We start from the raw sequence: 19598 nt of genomic DNA, 5'->3' as shown, positions 1-19598 counted from the left end.
ATTTTGTATTTTTAGTAGGGACAGGGTTTCACCATGTTGGCCAGGCTGGTCTCGAACTCCTGTCCTCAAGTGATCCCCCTGCCTTGGCCTCCCAAAGTGCTGGGATTACAGGCGTGAGCCACCACGCCCCCCATAATTTGAATTTTTAAACCAGAAAGTTATTATGGTCAATCCAAAATAACCCAAAGAACTTGCTGAAGTTATATCAATAAGCAGCTTTTTATTGAAGGACTGAAAGAATTAAATAGAAGGCACAGTAGCACTGTAAAGCTTTCTCAGAACATAATAATCTTTTTCTATGTATGTGTGGAACCCAGACTTTCTTTTTTGTTGTTAAAAATGTCTTCTGGACAATCAGAAAATCCTTATTTGTCATCCTTCCCTTTGGTCTTTCTGTAAACCATTTCCCGAAAACTGGCCAGAATCTTGTTTTCTCTCTTTCGTCTCTCTTCTTGGTTAAAGGATGCAAGGGCTCTCTTCTCATCAGCACTATAGATCTGGTTCTCTTTTCGCAGTCGCACAGCCTCCATTCGGCGATGCCTGGAGAGAATTTTATTTTTGGCTTAATTTCTCAGTAATTATTTTCATAGTACAACCTCATTAATCCTTTCTTACCCAGAGTGGTCTATTTAACAGCTGACAAATAAAAACTGTTTTTGAAATGGGTTAAATTTCCAAAAGATCATTTATTAATATTTTAGCTGCCTAACACGTCCTTTTGTTTTGTTTTGTTTTGTTTTGAGACGGAGTCCTGCTCTGTCGCCCAGGCTGGAGTGCAGTGGTGCAATTTTGGCTCACTGCAACTTCCACCTCCCTGGCTCAAGCAATTCCCCTATCTCAGCCTCCTGAGTAGCTGGGATTACAGGTCCGGCTAATTTGTGTATTTTTAGTAGAGACGGGGTTTCACCATGTTGGCTAGGATGATCTCGAACTCCTGACCTCAAGTAATCCGCCTGTCTCAGCCTCCCAAAGTGCTGAGATTACAGGCGTGAGCCACCGTGTCCGGCCCTGATATGTCTTTGATTCATTTCCACTATTCAAATAATGATCTCTGATATCCTGTCAACATAGTACATGCTATCCTTTTTTTTTTTTTTCTTTTTTTTGAGATGTAGTCTGGCTCTGTCACCCAGGCTGGAGTGCAGTGGCACAATCTTGGCTCACTGCGACCTCTGCCTCCCGGGCTCAAGTGATTCCCCTGCCTCAGCCTCCCGAGTAGCCAGGACTACAGGTGTGTGCCACCACGCCTGACTAATTTTTCTATTTTTAGTAGAGATGGGGTTTCGCCATGTTGGCCAGGCTTGTTTCGAACTCCTGACCTCAGGTGATCCACCCGCCTCGGCTCCCAAAGTGCTGGGATTACAGGTGTGAGCCACCATGCCCGGCCGCTATCATTAATTTCAAATAGTAAGGGTATATGTCTAATTTGTTTCCAGTAAAACAACCAGAAATGGTCAAATTATTAAACTTCCTAGGTGATATATCCATTTGCCTTTGTGGAATTGATAGCAGGATAGATAAAACATTTAACTAGTCATTAATCAGATGGAACTTCCTTCAAGGTTCTACTTTACCATACAACCAAAAAAACCAGGTCTAGGCTGGGCACGGTGGCTCACGCCTGTAATCCCAGCACTTTGGGAGGCTGAGGCGGGCAGATCACCTGAGGTCAGGAGTTCAAGACCAGCCTGGCCAACGTGGTAAAACCTCGTCTCTACTAGAAATACAAAAATTAGTTGGGTGTGGTGGCGAGTGCCTGTAATCCCAGCTACTCAGGAGGCTGAGGCAGGAGAATCGTTTGAACCCAGGAGGCGGAGGTTGCAGTGAGCTGAGATCGCACCACTGCACTCCAGTCTGGGGGACAAGGGTGAAACTAGGTCTCCAAAAAAAAAAAAAAAAAAAAAAAAAAAGAACCAAGTCTAAATCTATAATTGAAGAGCAGTTTTTGTCAGTGGATTTAACTTCTGAGCCTCCCTCTGTCACTCAGGCTGGAGTGCAGTGGCATAATCTCGGCTTATTGCAACCTCTGCCTCCCAGGTTCAACCGATTCTCCTGCCTCAGCCTCCTGAGTAGCTGGGATTACAGGTACCCGCTACCGCGTCCAGCTCCTTTTTATATTTTTAGTAGAGACAAGGCTTCACCATGTTGGCCAGGCTGGTCTTGAACTCCTGGCCTCAAGTGAATCGTCTGCCTCGGCCTCCCAAAGTGCTGGGATTACAAGTGTGAGCCACTGCACCTGGCTGCTGCACTGTTTTTTTATATTTGGTGATACAGGGTCCTACTTTCATCTTTTTTCATATGAATAACCATTTCTTTCCTATTTCATGTACTGAATGTTTCTTTCTTTCCCCATTGATCTGACATGCTATCTCTTTCATACACTGAAGTTCCAAACATGTATCTTTGGGCTCTGAATTTTATTTTATTTTTGAGATAGTGTTTCGCTCTTGTTGCCCAGACTGGAGTACAATGGTGAGGTGTCAGCTTACTACAACCTCTGCCTCATGGGTTCAAGTGATTCTCCTGCCTCAGCCTCCCAAGTAGCTGGGACTACAGGCACCCACCACCACACCCAGCTAATCTTTGTATTTTTAGTAGAGATGAGGTTTCACCACGTTGGCCAGGCTGGTCTTGAACTCCTGACCTCAGGTGATCCACCTGCCGCAGCTTCCCAAAGTGCTGGGATTACAGGCGTGAGCCACTGCGCCTGGCCTGAATTTTATTCCATTGAACAATTCAGTTGTTCTCCTATGCTTTCTAAAGTGCTGTAAGCTTCATAATAAATCCTCCTATCTTGTAAGGGAAATCTTACCTTCCTGCTCTTCTTTTTCAGGAGTGACTTGGCTATTCTTGTCCTTTTAGTCTAACATATAAATTTTATAACTGGCTTATTAAGTTTCATGAAAAACTGTGTTGTGATTTTGATTGGGACTGTATTCAATATAAAGATCAATTTGGGAAGAACTGACAACTTTACAATATTGATTTCCTATCCATGAACTTGGTATCTCTCCAGTTATTTAAGTTTTCTTTAATCTTACCTTCTTGCTCTTCTTCTTCAGAAGTGACCTGGCTATTCTTGTCCTTTTAGTGTAATATATACATTTTAGAACCAGTTGAATAAGTCTCATGAAAAACTATGTTGTGATTTTGATTGGAACTGTTGAATATACAGACCAAGTCTTACATTTTTCTCCATAGAACCTGGGGCATCTTTTGTTAAGATTTATTCTTAAGTCCTTCATATTCTGACACTGTTATAAACTTTCTAGGTTTCTGCTGTTGGTAAATAGAAATGAAATTCATTTTTATTGGAACTGTATTGAATATACAATCTCTTAATAATGTTTTATAGTTTTCCTCACAGAGTGTTGGGCATCTTTTGTTAAGATTTATTCTGAAGTCCTTCATATTCTCTGATACTATTACAAATGTTGTTTTCTTCTTATCTAGTTACATTTTCTAGTTATCTGTTGCTGGTAAATAGAAATGCAATGGATTTTTGTGTATTAACCTTATATCCAAACATTTGTTAAACACTCCTCTTATTTATAATTTATCTGGAGATTCTTTGAGATTTTCTATGTAAACAATCAAATCATTTACAATGTCATTCACAAAAAAATGACACTTTATTTTTTGAGACGGAGTTTCACTCGTCACCCAGGCTGGAGTGCAATGGCATGATCTTGGCTCACTGCAACCGCCTCCTGGATTCAAGTGATTCTCCTGCCTCAGCCTCCTGAGTAGCTGGGACTACAGACATGCGCCACCATGCCCAGCTAATTTTTGTATTTTTGGTAAAGACGGGGTTTCACCATGTTGGCCAGGCTGGTCTTGAAATCCTGACCTCAGGTGATCCACCCGACTGTGCCTCCCAAAGTGCTGGGATTACAGGCGTGAGCCACTGCGCCTGGATAAAAAATGACATTGTTATATCGTCCTTTCCAATCCTTATTATTATTACTATTATTATTATTATTGTTTTTTCAGGCCAAGTCTCACTCTCCAGGCTGGCATGCAGTGGTGCGATCTTGGTTCATTGCAACCACTGCCTTCTGGGTTCAAGCGATTCTCCTGCTTCAGCCTCCTGAGCAGCTGGGATTACAGCTGCGTACCACCACGTCTGGCTAATTTTTGTGTTTTTAGTAGAGATGGGTTTCATCATGTTGCCCAGGCTAGTCTTGAACTCCTGGGCTCAAGTGATCAGTCTGCCTTGGCCTCCCAAAGTGCTGGGATTACAGGCATAAGCCACCGTGCCCGGCCTTCCTTTCCAATCCTTGTGTCTCTAATTTCTTTTTCTTGCCTTACTGCATGGGTCCTCCAATGTAATACTTCAAATATTGGTCCTCAGAATTACAAGATTCTGGAGGTGCTTCAGGGTTTCTGCAAATATTTGCCTTCAATGTCATTTAAAAATAGTTATCTACTTTAAAAAGTTTATCAAGTTTTAAAGAATCCAAAATTCAATTTGATCTAAGTACTCCTGCCCTATTAGCTCATTCTCCTGGTTCTTCCTGGAACTTTTCCCTTTCCTAATTTTATATTCGTTTCCCCATGCTGAATCCAGTGTCTTTTTAAAATTTATATATTTATTCATTTATTTAGTAGCCAGGACATGTTCTCAGTTGAGCAATGTCTTTTATCATCTTTTTCTGTTATTCAGTCTCAGAAACCTGGGTCCATAAAGAACTGGAGACAAACTTGTAACCAGGAAACACTGTCTTGCGAAAATATTTCCCTAACTGCTACATTCCTCATGGGACAGTGATAAATAGCTGAATTTAACTATATCCTCCAGTGGATAAAATATCTGTACCCAAATACCAACTAGGAAAGGACATTAGAAAGACTGATTCTTTGAAGTCAGAGATATAGCTGAGTTTGAGGCTGAGTTGCATATATACTTGGAATTGCAGAAAACCATGTTATACTAACAAAACTAATATCAAACCAATATTTATACTCTACTTTTAATAAGAAACAGTCACTTAATGAGAATCAATTATGAAAATATAATTCTGGTAGTAAAAAAGAAGATCTAATCATGGAAACTCAGCTTAATGCCAATAACATACCTGCTACCACTCATTACATAACCTGAGCATTCAAATGATGCAATTTCTTCACTTGTCAAGCCAATTTCACCTCTTCGTGGGATACGTTTTCCAGCTTTTACATATTCAGCCATAGCTGCACCTTCACCAGGTAACAGAGCATGGCCATAGCTACAAAGTAATTCAGAATTCAGAAAAGGTCCATTAAATCATCTTAATATTAAAAACTCATAATCTAAAGAGAGCACTAAAAAACCCCACATTTTCTCTCAGACAAGAGTAGGAGTAACAATGCTCAGCAGTAGTGTGCTAGGAAGCTCAATGTGAATTGCTTTATCCTAATTAGTGTATTAAATATTGCATTGCACTATGACCTACACAACCAACCCAGAAATGCAGACATATTTTGAAAAAAAGAACTGATGTGAGTATAGATTCATAGTTTACAATTATGGATTAATTTATCCCTACAGGTATTGTCATTACTGGTTCTGGCTCCAGCTGATTCCCTTTCCCTTTTTCCCTTAAAAAATCCAAAGTATGCCGGGCACGGCGTCTCATGCCTATAATCCGAGCACTTTGGGAGGCCGAGGCGGGCGGATCACCTGAGGTCAGGAGCTCGAGACCAGCCTGGACAACATGGTGAAACCCCGTCTCTACTAAAAATACAAAATTTGCCGGGCATGGTGGTGCATGCTTGTAGTCCCAGCTACTCAGGAGGCTGAGGCAGGAGAATCACTTGAACCCAGGAGGTGGAGGTTGCAGTGAGCCGAGATCGTGTCACTGCACTCCAGCCTGGGCGACAGAACGAGACTTTGTCTCAAAAAAAAAAAAAAAAAATCCAAAGTAGGCTGAGTGTAGTGACTGCTGCCTGTAATCTCAGCATTTTGGGAGGCTGAAGCGGGCAGATCACTTGAGGTCAGGAGTTCGAGACTATCCTAGCCAACATGGTGAAACCCCATCTCTACTAAAAATACAAAAATTAGTCTGGGCGTGATGGCAGGCGCCTGTAATCCTGGTTACTTGGGAGGCTGAGGCAGGAGAATCACTTGAACCTGGGAGGCGGAGGTTGCAGTGAGCCAAGATCATGCCACTGCACTCCAGCCTGGGCGACGGAGTGAAACTCAATCACGCCACTGCGCTTCAGCCTGGGAGACAGAGACTCCATCTCAAAAAAACAAAACAAAACAAACAAAAAATTCTAGGCCAGGTGTGCTGGCTCACGCCTGTAATCCCAGCACTTTGGGAGGCTGAGGCAGGTGGATCATGAGGTCAGGAATTTGAGACCAGCCTGACCAACATGGTAAAACCCTGTCTCTACTGAAAATACAAAAAAATTAGCCGGGTGTGGTGGCGCATGCTTGTAATCCCAGTTACTCAGGAGGCTGAGGCAGGAGAATCGCTTGAACCTGGGAGGCAGGGGTTACACTGAGCCAAGATCACGCCACTTAACTCCAGCCTGGGTGACAGAGCGAGACTCTGTCTCAAAAAAAGAAAAAAGAATTCTGCTGGTAAAAAAAAATAAGAGAAAAAAAGGAATAAAAAATTCTGTGAGGATCAAAGAGAAATAGAAATCACACCTACTTGTGGAGGGGAAGTATTGGGAATCAGTATATGCATCTCCTTTTGAAAAGTGCTTCGAAGGATAGTAAGGATTTTAACAGGAAGAAACTGGGGATAAGGAAGAAAACAAAGGGCAGGGAAAAGAAGGAAAGGCATACTGGATGAAGAAATAAGCTGAACACTGCATAAAAGTTGCAAAGTGCACATTAAGCACAGGGAATATTTAGTAGTCAAGCTCAGCCAGAACCCGAAGTAGATATAAAGGAACAGAGTCAGATAAGCTTGGCAAGGTAAGTTAGAACCAGACTTTTTGGAAGGTACTTTAGATATTATAAACACACTGCTACTTACTTCAAAGGTTTATCATCTTGAGAGGTAAGTGTTTTTGGAGCCTCTGGGCCAATTAAATCTGAGGGTTCTTCAGCCTCTGCATGAAAGATATTAAGACACACATTCACATTCTGACTAATTGGTTACTTTAACGCTTCATCTGTTCCGAGTTAAAGTCTATCAGAAGAACCTACTTGTTCGATCCTTCCAGGGATTTTCCAGAAACTCTTCTTGGGATTCTTTAGAGCTTGAATCACTGGACTCTTTTCTGCTCTTCTTAGACTTCTTTTTCTTATATTTCTTCCTATAGGGATTATAATTTGATGCAAATTCACTTAATCTTCCTATGTTAGAGGGCATCTTTTCTTTTTCTTTCTAAATTTTGAACTGGTGACTATATATCTTAATTTTTCAAGGCAAAGAAAGGTGACAATAAAATGATCTGAGTTCCCAGAGTATTCAAACTTGCAAGATAATTTGACTTAAAAAAATCTGCTTCTAACTTATCCTTGGAAACATAGCAAGACCTCGTCTCTATTAAAAAAAAAAAAGTAGCTGAGTGTGATGGCACACACACCTGTAGTCTAAGCTATTCAGGAGGCTGAGGAGGGAGGATCACTTGAGCCCAGGAGTTCAAGGCTTCAATGATCTATGATTAGCCACTGCACTCCAGCCTGGGCAACAGAGTGAGACACTGTCTCTAAACAACTTTTTTAAAAACTATTCTTATTTAACCAAATCATCTTTTGCTATAAAAATTATCACTAAAGGAGGCTGGGTGTAGTGTTTCACCCCTATAATCCCAGCACATTGGGAGGCTGAGGCGGGTAGGTCACTTGAGCCCAGGGGTTAGAAACTAGCCCTGGGCAACATGACAAAACTGTGTCCCTACAAAAAATATAAAAATTAGCCAGGTGTGGTGGCACACGCCTGTAGTCCCAGGTATGGGGAAGGTGGGGTCAGAGGTGGGAGGATGGCTTGATCCTGGAAGGTTGAGGTTATAGTGAGCTGTGATTGTGCCACTGCACTCCAGCCTGGGTGGCAGGGTGAGACACAGTCTCAAAAAAAAAAAAAAATTCACTAAAGGGAATAATGAAATACAGTTCTGATGTTGTAGAAAGACAACAGAAAGAAAACAGCCTAAAAAGTCCCAGCAATTTGAACATTATGAACAATTTTACGTGTAATGGATTAAAATATGTCAAATATGTTTAAATCCTTGGGTTCATAAAACTTTTAAAAAATTCAATTCATTATTTGAAAAGTAATAAAACAAAAACAATCAAGCAATTATCCTGCTCTTACTATATAAACTGTATTTCAGGGTATCTAAATAGTTGATGAGGGTAAGTTTCTCTTACAGAATTATTCGCCTAATAAATGAAGGATAAAGCCAGGATTACTATCACCATTTTACAACCCCTAATGAAATAATGGATCGAGATAATGACCATCAATGGCTGTTAATATGATAAAAAGAGACAACCAGACATTATTTGCCTTCTGACAGTACACAGCACCACCTATGAAGTATTCTTGCTCCAAACTCAAATCTGAACCTTGTCAGGCCTCTAGACGTATCAATCTATTAGAAATACGGAGGACAGAACATGCCAAAAAAAACCATAAGAATACAGTCATTGCAATTTAGGGACATTATTTGGATCCTGATTGGAATAAACTACAGAAAAAACGGCTGAGAATTGAGGAATTATTATTAAATGTTTTAAGCACAATAGTAGCATTCTGGTTATGGTTTTTTTTTTTTTTTTTTTTTTTTTTTTTTTAAATATAGAGACAGGGTCTAGCTATGTTGCCCAGGCTGGTATTGAACTCCTGGACTCAAGCGATCCTCCTGCCTGGCCTCCCAAAGTGCAGGGATTACAGATATGTGCCACTGTGTCTGGCCAGGTTTTTGTTTTGTTTTGTTTCATTTTAAAGAATGCCTATCTTTTAGAGAAAGGTACTGAATTGCTTATGGATGGAATGATATCTGAGATTGGTTCCAAAATAAATGATGGATGGCAGATACTGACCATGAGTTGATAATTATTTAGACTGCATGACAGGTGCAGGAGGGATCATTATACTATTTTATGTAATTTTATATACATTTGAAATTTTCTGGCTGGGTGTGGTGGCTCACACCTGTAATCCCAGCACTTTGGGAGGCCAAGGTGGGAGGATCACTTGAGGTCAGGAGTTCGAAACCAGCCTGGCCAACATGGTGAAATCCCATCTCTACTGAAAACACAAAAATTAGCCAGGCATGGTGGTGGGTGCCTACAATCCCAGCTACTAGGGAGGTTGAGACATGAGAATCGCTTGAACCTGGGAGGCAGAGGTTGCAGTGAGCCGAGATCGAACCACTGCACTCCAGCCTGAGCAACAGAGTGAGACTCTCTCAAAAAAAAAAAAAAAAGAAAAAGAAAAGAAATTTTCCATAATAAAACTTAAAAAACTGACGATCTGTGTTTCTTCTTCTTTTCCTTTTTCTTGGCTTTCTTTGCTCTCCTTTTGTTATCTTCATCTGCAAATTAAAGCACATTACAATTAAGAAAAAATTTAACTCTAAAATCATAGTACTTTTGAGTACGTAACTACCCTATTGCTGTCCCATTTATTGTTACAAAGAAATTGCCTAATTGAAACATTTATTGCTATTTGTCAGGAACTGTAGGAGGTACTATGAACATATAAATTAAAGTCACTAGGTATTTGGTGATATAGGGTATTATTATTCATCTTATTGCGTGAGATAGTGTGGTGGCTAAGTAGGAAAATGCCTCTTTTTATGGGACACATACAGAAATATTTAGGGTGAAAGTATGAAAATATTTGTAATTAACTTTGACTATCTCAGTGAAAAGCCCGTATTTGAAGCAAATATGTAAAAATACTAACAACTGCCAGATCTAGGTGATAAGTATATGGTATTAATTATACTATTCTCTTCGCTTTTCTGAATATTTAAATATTTTCATAATAAAAAGGGAAAGAAAACTATGTGTGTGTTGGAGGCGGGGAGAGAGAATACTTTCCTGGAGCTCAGTCTAATGGAGGAGACAGGTAAAGAGATCAATACAATCTGGAGTGATAGAGGGAAGCTTGGGGAACCTGGACACACAGAGGAGTCTCAAAATCAGACTGATTTGGGGAGGGTGGCTGAGGAATGGTTGATAAGGAAAGGTGACTCTTAAAGTAGTTCTTTGATTACAAAAGTAACGTATGCCCATTGGTGCAATAAGTAAACCAAGCTGGATGGAGGGAGAGACTGGCATTGTAGGCAGAGGACCTCTCTACCAAGTAACAATTAAGAGAAAGAACATGGAATACTGAGGAGACAGAAAGTAGTTTTCAGATTACAGAGGATGCTGCAAGAGAGTGTAACAGGGTATATGTGATTAGAGAGAAGTGAATCAGGGTCTGAACTTCACCCTGAAGGCTATGGAGTGCTATTGAAGGATTTTAAGTAGGTATTTGGTGACATAGGGTATTATTACTAATTTTTATTGTATGAGATAGTGTTGTAGTTAAGTATAAAAAAATGCCTCTTTTTAAGGGATGCATACAGAAATATTTGAAAGTTCTGTCTTCCAGCATTGAGGAAGAGAAGTGACAGGGAGGGCCAGGAAACTTGGGCGATATCAGAGGAAGGTGAATCTTTGTGTAATGTGTTAACCTCCGAGGAGGCACCTTCTGGTCAATCATCAGACAGGAGAGAGTACAAAAAAGAGACTTTTTGTGATGCACTACCGCAGACAGGGTGCCTTCCACAAATAGGCAGCCAGCAAGAAGTAGGCACTTTATGGCATACCTTTTTGAAAACTGTACAGAGGTGCTCACTGGGCACGAGAATTAAACAAAAGAGTCCTTCCACTGGGCTGATGCAACCCTGTAAGGCTTACTTTGGTACAGCCCAACCCCCTGACTTGGTCTGGTGCCATGGGCCTTGTAAAACTTTGCACAACCAATCCCAATACGGAGTCAGATTGCTTAGGTTTGAATCCAAACGGTGTGACCTTAGGGATAGTACTTGTAATCTGCTCTGTCTCCTTTTCCTCATCTATAAGATGTACCCTACAGTTATTGTATGGATTAAATGGCAATAATGAATATAAAGTGCTTATTGGGGTACCTGGCACAAGGTTAGCAAGTGTTCAAAAAATCTTCAGTATTATTATTGTTTCCAGGAACCTTCTTCTAAAATAAGTTTTAAGAAGTAAAACTAGTTTTGAAGCAAGGCTTACAGAATGCTGTTGGCTTTCTTACCACTGGAGTCTGTTTCAGAATCAGAGTCACTGTCGCTATCTTCAGAATACTTCTTATGTTTTCTTTTCGATGATTTTTTCTTTCTCCTTTTCTTGGACCTTTCTTTTGAATGGCTAGACTTCTTCTTCTTCTTTTTTTCTTCTAAGAAAATACAAATAAAAAAGTTATAGTCTATAAAAGTATTTCTGAACATCAAAAGAAACAGACGATGGGCAATTTGAGTAAAAGCAAAGTCTAATGTTCAACTATTTACAAACTGATTTTTTAAAATCTCTCAATAAAATAGCTCTGTATTTAAAAAATATCCTTTTTTTTTTAATACCTTCTGAAGTAGAAGCTGAAGTAGTGCTTTTCTTTGGCTCTTCATCCTCCACTGGTGTATGTTCATCAGAACTGAATTTAAATAAAATGGTTATAAGAATTAGGAAAGTGATGAGATATGGACCATGGAGTATAGAAATATGAACTCCAAATTTTTCAATAACAGCATTGATTGTCCAAGAACTATTAAAAGCAAGCATTGGAGATCCTAAGGCAGAACTTGAGAATCAAAAAAAACAAAACAACAACAAAGCAAGCACTGAATTACTTTCGTAAACGTGCAGTTCAAGGGTCTACCATCTTAATAAAATAACTTATCATCTGCATAACACTTTAGAGTTTACAGAGTGCTATTTAAACAAAGTAGCATGGAGGATTTATATTTTCATAAGAAACTACAGGGAAAAAGTAGAGAAACAGGAACCATATGAAAGATGAAAGAAACAGGATATAAGAAGGCTGAAGAAAGACTTTTTAATTTTATTTTAAGCATGTAAAAGACAAATGGTAAAGCAGCAACTGTTCTATCTCCTCAGAACAAAAACCTAACAAACTATAGTCTAAAGAGATTTTGTTCTGTTGCAGAGAATTCTGAAAATGAGTATTATTTAAATTCTACAATAGTTTAGAAAAGGAGTTTCCATGTCATATAATATTTTCCTCTGAAGATCACACCTGGAGTAATTTAAATATTGTCTAGAAAATTATTTTGGCTAGGCGTGGTGGCCCCCGCCTGTAATCCCAGCACTTTGGGAGGCCGAGGTGGGCGGATCATGAGGACTGGAGTTCAAGATCAGCCTGACCAACATGGTGAAACCCCATCTCTACTAAAAATACAAAAATCAGCCAGGCATGGTGGCGCGCACCTGTAATCCCAGGTACTCGGGAAGCTGAGGCAGGAGAATCACTTGAACCTGGGAGGCGGAGGTTGCGGTAAGCCGAGCCGAGATCGCACCACTGCACTCCAGCCTGGGTGACAGAGTGAGACTCTGTCTCAAAAAAAAAAAAGAAAAAAAAAAGAAAGAAAACTATTTTTAGGGTTCCTTCCAACTCTAATTCAATGCATTCAGGTTCTTCACGCATTTTCTTTTTTTTTTTCCCCTCTTAAATAGAGATGGGGCTCTCGTTATTTGCCCAGGCTGGTCTTGAACTCCTGGGCTCAAGGAATCCACCTGCCTTGGCCTCCCAAAGTGCTGTGATTACAGATGTGAGCCACTGCACCTGGCCTCTTCAAGCATTTTCTAAAGGTATCTGTAAGAAAAAGTTTCAGATAATAATGCTTTATTATTCAGTCACAAATTACAGGTTTACCTGTCAAACACATTGTCTCAACTCAACCTAAAGTTGGCACAGAAATAGGGAAGAAGAAACATATGAGTAGCATCAAAGAGAAAAGAAATAAGCAAAAAGAAAAAGCATTAAGCCTGCAGACAGTATTGGATATAGGAATATTAACCAAACAAAACCATACTGGTATATTCATTTTAAAAAATCTCTTTGTAGGCCGGGTGCAGTGGCTCATGCCTGTAATCCCAGCACTTTGGGAGGCCGAGGCAAGCGGATCACGAGGTCAGGAGTTCGAGACCAGCCTGGCCAATATGGCGAAACCACCGTCTCTACTAAAAATACAAAAATTAGCCGGGTGTGATGGCAGGTGCCTGTAATCCCAGCTATTCAGGAGGCTGAGGCAGGAGAATCACTTGAACCCAGGAGGCAGAGGTTGCAGTGAGCTGAGACTGCACCATTTCACTCCAGCCTGGGTGACAGAGCAAGACTCCATCTCAAAAAAACAAAAACAAAAAACTCTTTGTAATGCTAATATCTGGCATGCAATCTGCCACTGAGTTAGTTGAGAAAAAATAATTCAAAATAATGTGTATTATATAACAATGAACCCTCCTATTAATAGAAAATTCATACTTCATGAATTATTTTAGATTATGCTAAAATCTACTAGCAACATGTTTTAATCTTTAGATATGTTCTATGTTTTTAAAATGTAAGGGGTAGATGAATATAAATCACAAGAAAGAAAAATGCGAGATATATTTAAAGTTCTTCACTTAAACATTTTGATAATAGATTCAGGATTTAAACACATATTATAACATTTAAAAATATATTTTTTAACCACTTACTCTGGTTCAGGATTCTTTGGAGAAAGTCCCCATACTTCAGGAGCTCCCAATTCTCCAATTCTCTCTCTCTCACTTAATCTCCTAGCAGATAAAGATATGTAAATTATAACTCAAGGCTGAGTTGTTTCCTAAATATATAATCAAATTCAATAGGAGTCTAGTTAAGCCTTTTTTCCCCTTATATTTTAAACATGAATAAAAACTTGGTTTAAATGTAAACTCATCACTTAAGTCCGATGTTCTGATGATACTATCAAATGGTACAGACTATAGAAATGATGGCCTGGGAGACTGTCAAGTGCATCCATTCCGCTGAATGCATGACACAGCTCTTAACTGCTCATTTCGTCATCTGTAATATGTGACAGAAACAGTTTCACATTTGTAAGTAACTTCATTTGTTTACAGATTTATGGAAGGTGAAGAGAAGTCTCTTTTGATTTGGTCCAACCTTCAGTTTTCAGAAACCGAGGAATTAATGAAGAAAATAAAAATGATGCATTACACGTAGAAAACAACTGAAGTTCTGAAAATGAAAGAAAAGTTTTTATTTTGTTTTATTATTTATTTATTTTTTTAGACGGAGTCTTGCTCTGTCGCCCAGGCTGGAGTGCAGTGGCGCGATCTTGGCTCACTGAAACCTCCACCTCCTGGGTTCAATTCAATCAGGTGATCCACCTCAGGTGCTGGGATTACAGGTGTGAGCTACCACACCCAGCCCGAAAGAAAAGTGTTTTATTTTTTGTAGAGATGAGGTCTTGCAGCCCAGCACGGTGGCACATGCCTGTAATCCCAGCACTTTGGGAGGCTGAGGTGGGAGGATTGCTTGAGATCAGGAGTTCAAGACCACCCTGGCCAATATGGTGAAACCCCGTCTCTACTAAAAATAGAAAAATTAGCCAGTCGTGGTGGCGCATGCCTGTAATCCTGGCTACTAGGGAGACCGAGGCAGGAGAATCGCTTAAACCCAGGAGGCGGAAGTTTCAGTGAGCTAAGATCGCGCCACTGCACTCTAACCTGGGAGACAGAGCGAGACTCCATCTCAAAAAAAAAAAAAAAAAAAAAAAAGAGGTCTTGCTTTGTTGCCCAGGTTGATCTTGAACTCCAGGCCTCAAGTAATCCTCTTGCCTCAGCCTCCCAAAGTGTTGGGATCAGAGGCATGAGCCACTGTACCTAGTCAAAAAGTTTCATTTAACAAAAAATGTACTTGGGGCTGGGCGTGGTGGCTCACGCCTGTAAACCCAACACTTTGGGAGGCCAAGGCAGGTGGATCACCTGAGGTCAGGAGTTCAAGACCAGCCTGGCCAACATGGTAAAACCCTGTCTCTACTAAAAAAAAATACAAAAATTAGCTGGATGCGGTGGCGTGCACCTGTAGTTCCAGCTATTCAGAAGGCTGAGGCTGGAGAATCCCTTGAACCCCGGAGGTGGAGGTTGCAGTGAGCCAAGGTCACGCCACTGCACGTGATAGCCTGGGTGATAAAGCGAGACTCTTATCTCGAAATAAAAATCCAAAAAAAACACACAAAAAAACTATACTCGATGAGATACAAGGTTTGTTCCCTCTCTGTTTTCCTTTTAGTTCCTTTTTGGAAAAGGACTGCATTTTGTATCTATTCTTTGAAGGACACTAAAATTTGTTTCTTCCTTTGTTTTATGCCTGTGGTTTCTTGTTCTAATTTTTGTTATTCCTCATAAACTAAAAAAACAAAACAAAACAAAGACTAAGGCTCATTCTCTCAAAGTTTAGCTGCTTGTGATTCCATTTGTTTTTAAAAATCCTTACAAAGTAAATATAATGGGAATGAGTGTTTGAATAAATTGTTTTTGCTTCCTTAATCAGGGGAAAAGGTATTATAACCATGCAGAGTCAGACTGAGAGGGTTTCTCACCTGAAGTAACAGACAATTTAAAAGGTAACATACTTATAGCCGTACTTGGAATTTATGGATTATGGGGGGAAGAACTCCTACCAAACTGTAAACAGTAGGAAGTCCTGTTCTCACCTGGTTTCATCTGTAATGTTAAGATAAATTATTGGCTGGGCCCAGCACTTTGGGAGGCCGAGGTGGGTGGATCACCTGAGGTCAGGAGTTCGAAACCAGCCTGTCCAACATGGCGAAACCCTGTCTCTACTAAAAACACAAAAATTAGCTGGGTGTGGTGGTACATGCCTATAATCCTAGCTATTCAGGAGACTGAGGCAGAAGAATCACTTGAACCCAGGAGGCAGAGGCTGCAGTGAGCCGAGATTACACCACTGCATTCCAGCCTGGGAGACAGAGCGAGACTCCATCTCAAAAAAAAAAAAAAAAAAAGATAAATTATTTTCTAAATGTACATATGCAAGTTTCATCCAAGCAGTTCTGACATCTTTTGGTGAGGATTCTCCAAGAAGAAACCATTGACTTTTTGATTGACATAGCCTGTGGGTATGTTTCTGAAAAATTTAACTTGGAGAGATGGGTCTCCAACCTAACTCAGGACTGTTTTTACTCCCATGCAAGAAACATTAATAACACTTATGGAATAGTTACTATGTTCCAGGCACTTAATTATTAAAATCCCAAAATCCGTAGTACTTATTTCATCACCTTTTTAATGATGAAGAAATGGAACCCAGAGAGGTTAAGTAACTTGACCAAGGTCACACAGCTATTAAGTGGCAAATAAGGGCTTCATACTCAGTCTGATTCTGGAGTTTGTCCTTTTCCTTTCTTTCTTCCTTTTCTTCTCTTCATTTTTTTTTTTTTGTTTTTGTTTTTGTTTTTTGTTTTTGAGACAGGATCTTCCTCTGTCACCGAAGCTGGAGTACAGTGGTGAGATCATGGCTCACTAAAGCCTTGACCTCTCCAGCTAAAGTGATCCTCCCACTTCAGCATCCCCAGTACCTGATATTACAAGCACATGCCACCTTGCCCAGCTAATTTTTAAAACACTTTTTGTAGAGACAGGCTACCCTATATCACCCAGGCTGGTCTTGAACTCCTGGATTCAAGTGATCCTCATGCCTTGGCCTCCTAAAGTGTTGGGATTACAGGCATGAGCCTCTGTGCCCGGCCAAAAATGCATAGTTTTAAGGAGAAAGGAAAAGGCTCATAATTATGCTGTGTAAGTCTTAATATCTTATGTTTATTGTTAAATTATGTGTCAGGCACTGTACTAAGTTATTTACGTGCACTTATATGTTTAAAAGATGAGAAACTTAGAAATATTACAGGAATTGAGAGGTAGGTTAAAGTTCCAACAGCTGGGAGATGTCTTGATTCTTTTTCTTCCGGCAGTGGGAGGTAATAAAGTATAGTGACGAAAAGGACAGGTTTGGCGGGGCATGTGGGGTCACACCTGTAATCCCAGCACTTTGGGAGGCCAAAGTGGGAGGATCACTTGAGACCAGGAGTTCGATACCAGCCTGGGCAACATGGTGAAACCCTGTCTCTACCAAAAAATATAAAAATAAGCCGGGTGTGGTGGTGCACACCTATAGTGCCAGCTATGAGGGAGGCAGAGGTGGGAGGATCACTTGAGCCCAAGAAAGTGGAGGCTGCAGTGAGCCAAGACTGCACCACTGCACTCCAGCCTGGGCGACAGGGCTAGACCCTGCCTCTAAAACAAAACAAAACAATCCCCAAGCTATGCATTCTTCCACTCCAATACTTATTTTCATTAGAGATCGTCTCATTCTGGCGTCATTTTTCGACGTCAAGACTGAGACCACTTAACAAGACCTTCCTCAAGGTGGGGTCATCTATAGCTTATCAGATCACTTTTCCTACATGCATCTAATCGTCTTGTCTGAGGGGAAGGTTTATTTCCTCTCCAACTTAAACCCTTGATTTCATCCCTTCCTAATTCCCCACAAAACATTTCTACATACATATCCTGTTATCTCAGACCTGTGAGTTCCTTCATTCAACAAGCAATGGTTGAGTGCCTATAAAGTATTAGGCACTTAGAATTCTGTGATCAGAATTCTCTTCCGTTCACTGGCTCCTCCTTTCCATGAGCTCAGTCTAGTGGTGAATACAAACATATTCACGAATGATAATAACACCACCAGGTAAATGCTACAATTCTGGTAGTTAGGAGGCTCTCGGCAATGTTCGCTAACAAGACAGGAGGCAGAAGGGGGTAGCGGGAGACCAGGGCACTATATGAAGGGGCCTGAGGGTAAGGGAAAATGAAAAGGACGAATAAAGGCTTGTCGAGGGTGGATTAAAGAAAGGGATGAGAATGGGTGCAAGGCAAGCAGAGTGAGCGAAATGCGAATGGTCAGAAACGGAATGAGTGATAGATCGGACTCTAAAGGCACGTAGGCTCGTACAAGACAAAGTGCGGCCGTCTCACTCACTTCTGCCGCAGGCTCTCCTCCCTCTCCTTGTCGAGGAGGCTAGGCCAAGGCTTGTCGCTCCCGTAGGGGCGCGAGTAGCTGCCATAATAGACTGACGAGGAGGCAGAAGCGAAGGGGATGCCCCGGGGTGCAGAGGGCCGCTCTCGAGAACGCGACCGGGAGCGTGAGCGGTAGGACTGGTTTCGGGAGCCTTGGCTGAGGCCACCCAACTGATGGCTGAGTCCATTCCGGTCCCCGGACCGAGAGCAAGAGTGCGAGCGAGAGCGGCGGCCCCGCGGGGAGCGGGCAGATTTGCTGGGCTTCGGACTCTTGGACGAACTGCGACGTCTTCCCCCCGAGCCCGAGGCCTCCCTATCCGGGGTGCGCGAGCCGGACACCGGAGCCATTGCTACTGGGGGGCCCCAGCAGCAGCGGGAGAAGGGGGTGCTCTCGCGAGCCTAGGAAGATATCTGTTGCCTTGGTTCCCGGGACCTGCCACTGCGGAACAGCCCAAATCTGAGGAAACCTTGGAAACAGTTCTGGGTACGTTTGCAAAACCCTTCCCCGGATCTAGGCGGTCGTCGCCGACAGGAAGCGATATGTGTATCAATATAAATAAGCCGGTGGGGCAACTAGATTGCATACATCCTTCAGTTCCGAGTGAGGTTCCTCAAGTCTAAGCAAGAGACCAAGCCCTTTCTCAGCCTTGAATTTGAAACACTTGAAGGGAAGTATATATTTCACTGAATATATATTTCAAACACAATATACCGTATACATTTCACTGAGTGGCCGTATGAACAACACAGTTAATTCTGCTTGTGTTTCATGTGCTTTCTGTATGCATTTGTATATAAATGTGTGTGTGTGTGTGTATGTCATGTATGAAAATATGAATGTATATTTTCTTTTTCTTTCCAATCCCAAGCAAATAAGGAGGGTTTTTCACGACTGGGGATGAACTATGATGTCTAAGCTCCATTTTGCCGTGTTAGCTTAGAGGGCGCAAATTTTGTTAATGGCTCGCGCCTGATAAACTCCAATTAAGTTTCCCGCCTAGAGAAAAACTGTATACTTATCCCCTAGCCACCCGTCTTCACCAATGTGCCCCAGCAAAAGGAGTTTTTTTTTTTTTTTTTTTTTTTCTTGAGACTGGAACTCAATCTGCTCACTCTGTCACCCAGGATGGAGTACAGTGGCAAAATCTCGACTCCCTGAAACCTCTGCCTCCCGGGCTCAAGCGATCCTCCCACCTCCGCCTCCTGAGTCGCTGGGACTACAGGTGCGTGCGACACCAAGCCTGGCTAATTTTTTTTTTTTTTGAGGGGGATCGGAGAGAGACAGCGTTTCATCTTGTTGCCCAGGCTGGTCTCAAACTCCTGGGCTCAAGTGATCCGCCAGCCTCGGCCTCCCAAAGTGCTGGGATTATAGGCGTGAGCCACCGCGTCTGGCCTGTATTTTTTTTTCCCCAAAAAGTGTCATTTTATTATTATTTTTTTTTTGTATTTTTGAGACGGGCTCACTCTGTCACCCAGGCTGGAGTGCAGTGGCATATCTCGGCTCACTGCAACCTGTGCCTCCCAGGTT

General features: G+C 41.4%; 1 protein-coding gene across 1 annotated transcript; it reads right to left on the bottom strand.

The window, feature by feature from the left end:
* Nucleotides 1-197: 197 nt before the first annotated feature.
* Nucleotides 198-18586, bottom strand: NKAP (NFKB activating protein). The gene is made up of 9 exons (XM_023202166.1): nt 18033-18586; nt 13682-13762; nt 11545-11615; nt 11223-11363; nt 9417-9480; nt 7145-7254; nt 6972-7047; nt 5079-5228; nt 198-540 (listed from the first exon to the last, which is right to left on the bottom strand). The coding sequence occupies exons 1-9, from the start codon at nt 18416-18418 to the stop codon at nt 366-368; spliced, it is 1254 nt and encodes a 417-aa protein (XP_023057934.1). The 5' UTR covers nt 18419-18586; the 3' UTR covers nt 198-365.
* Nucleotides 18587-19598: the final 1012 nt, after the last annotated feature.

The sequence above is a fragment of the Piliocolobus tephrosceles genome, chromosome 12, assembly GCF_002776525.5.
Source record: "Piliocolobus tephrosceles isolate RC106 chromosome 12, ASM277652v3, whole genome shotgun sequence".
Lineage (NCBI taxonomy): Eukaryota > Metazoa > Chordata > Mammalia > Primates > Cercopithecidae > Piliocolobus > Piliocolobus tephrosceles.
This window is presented reverse-complemented; position numbering and strand designations above follow the sequence as displayed.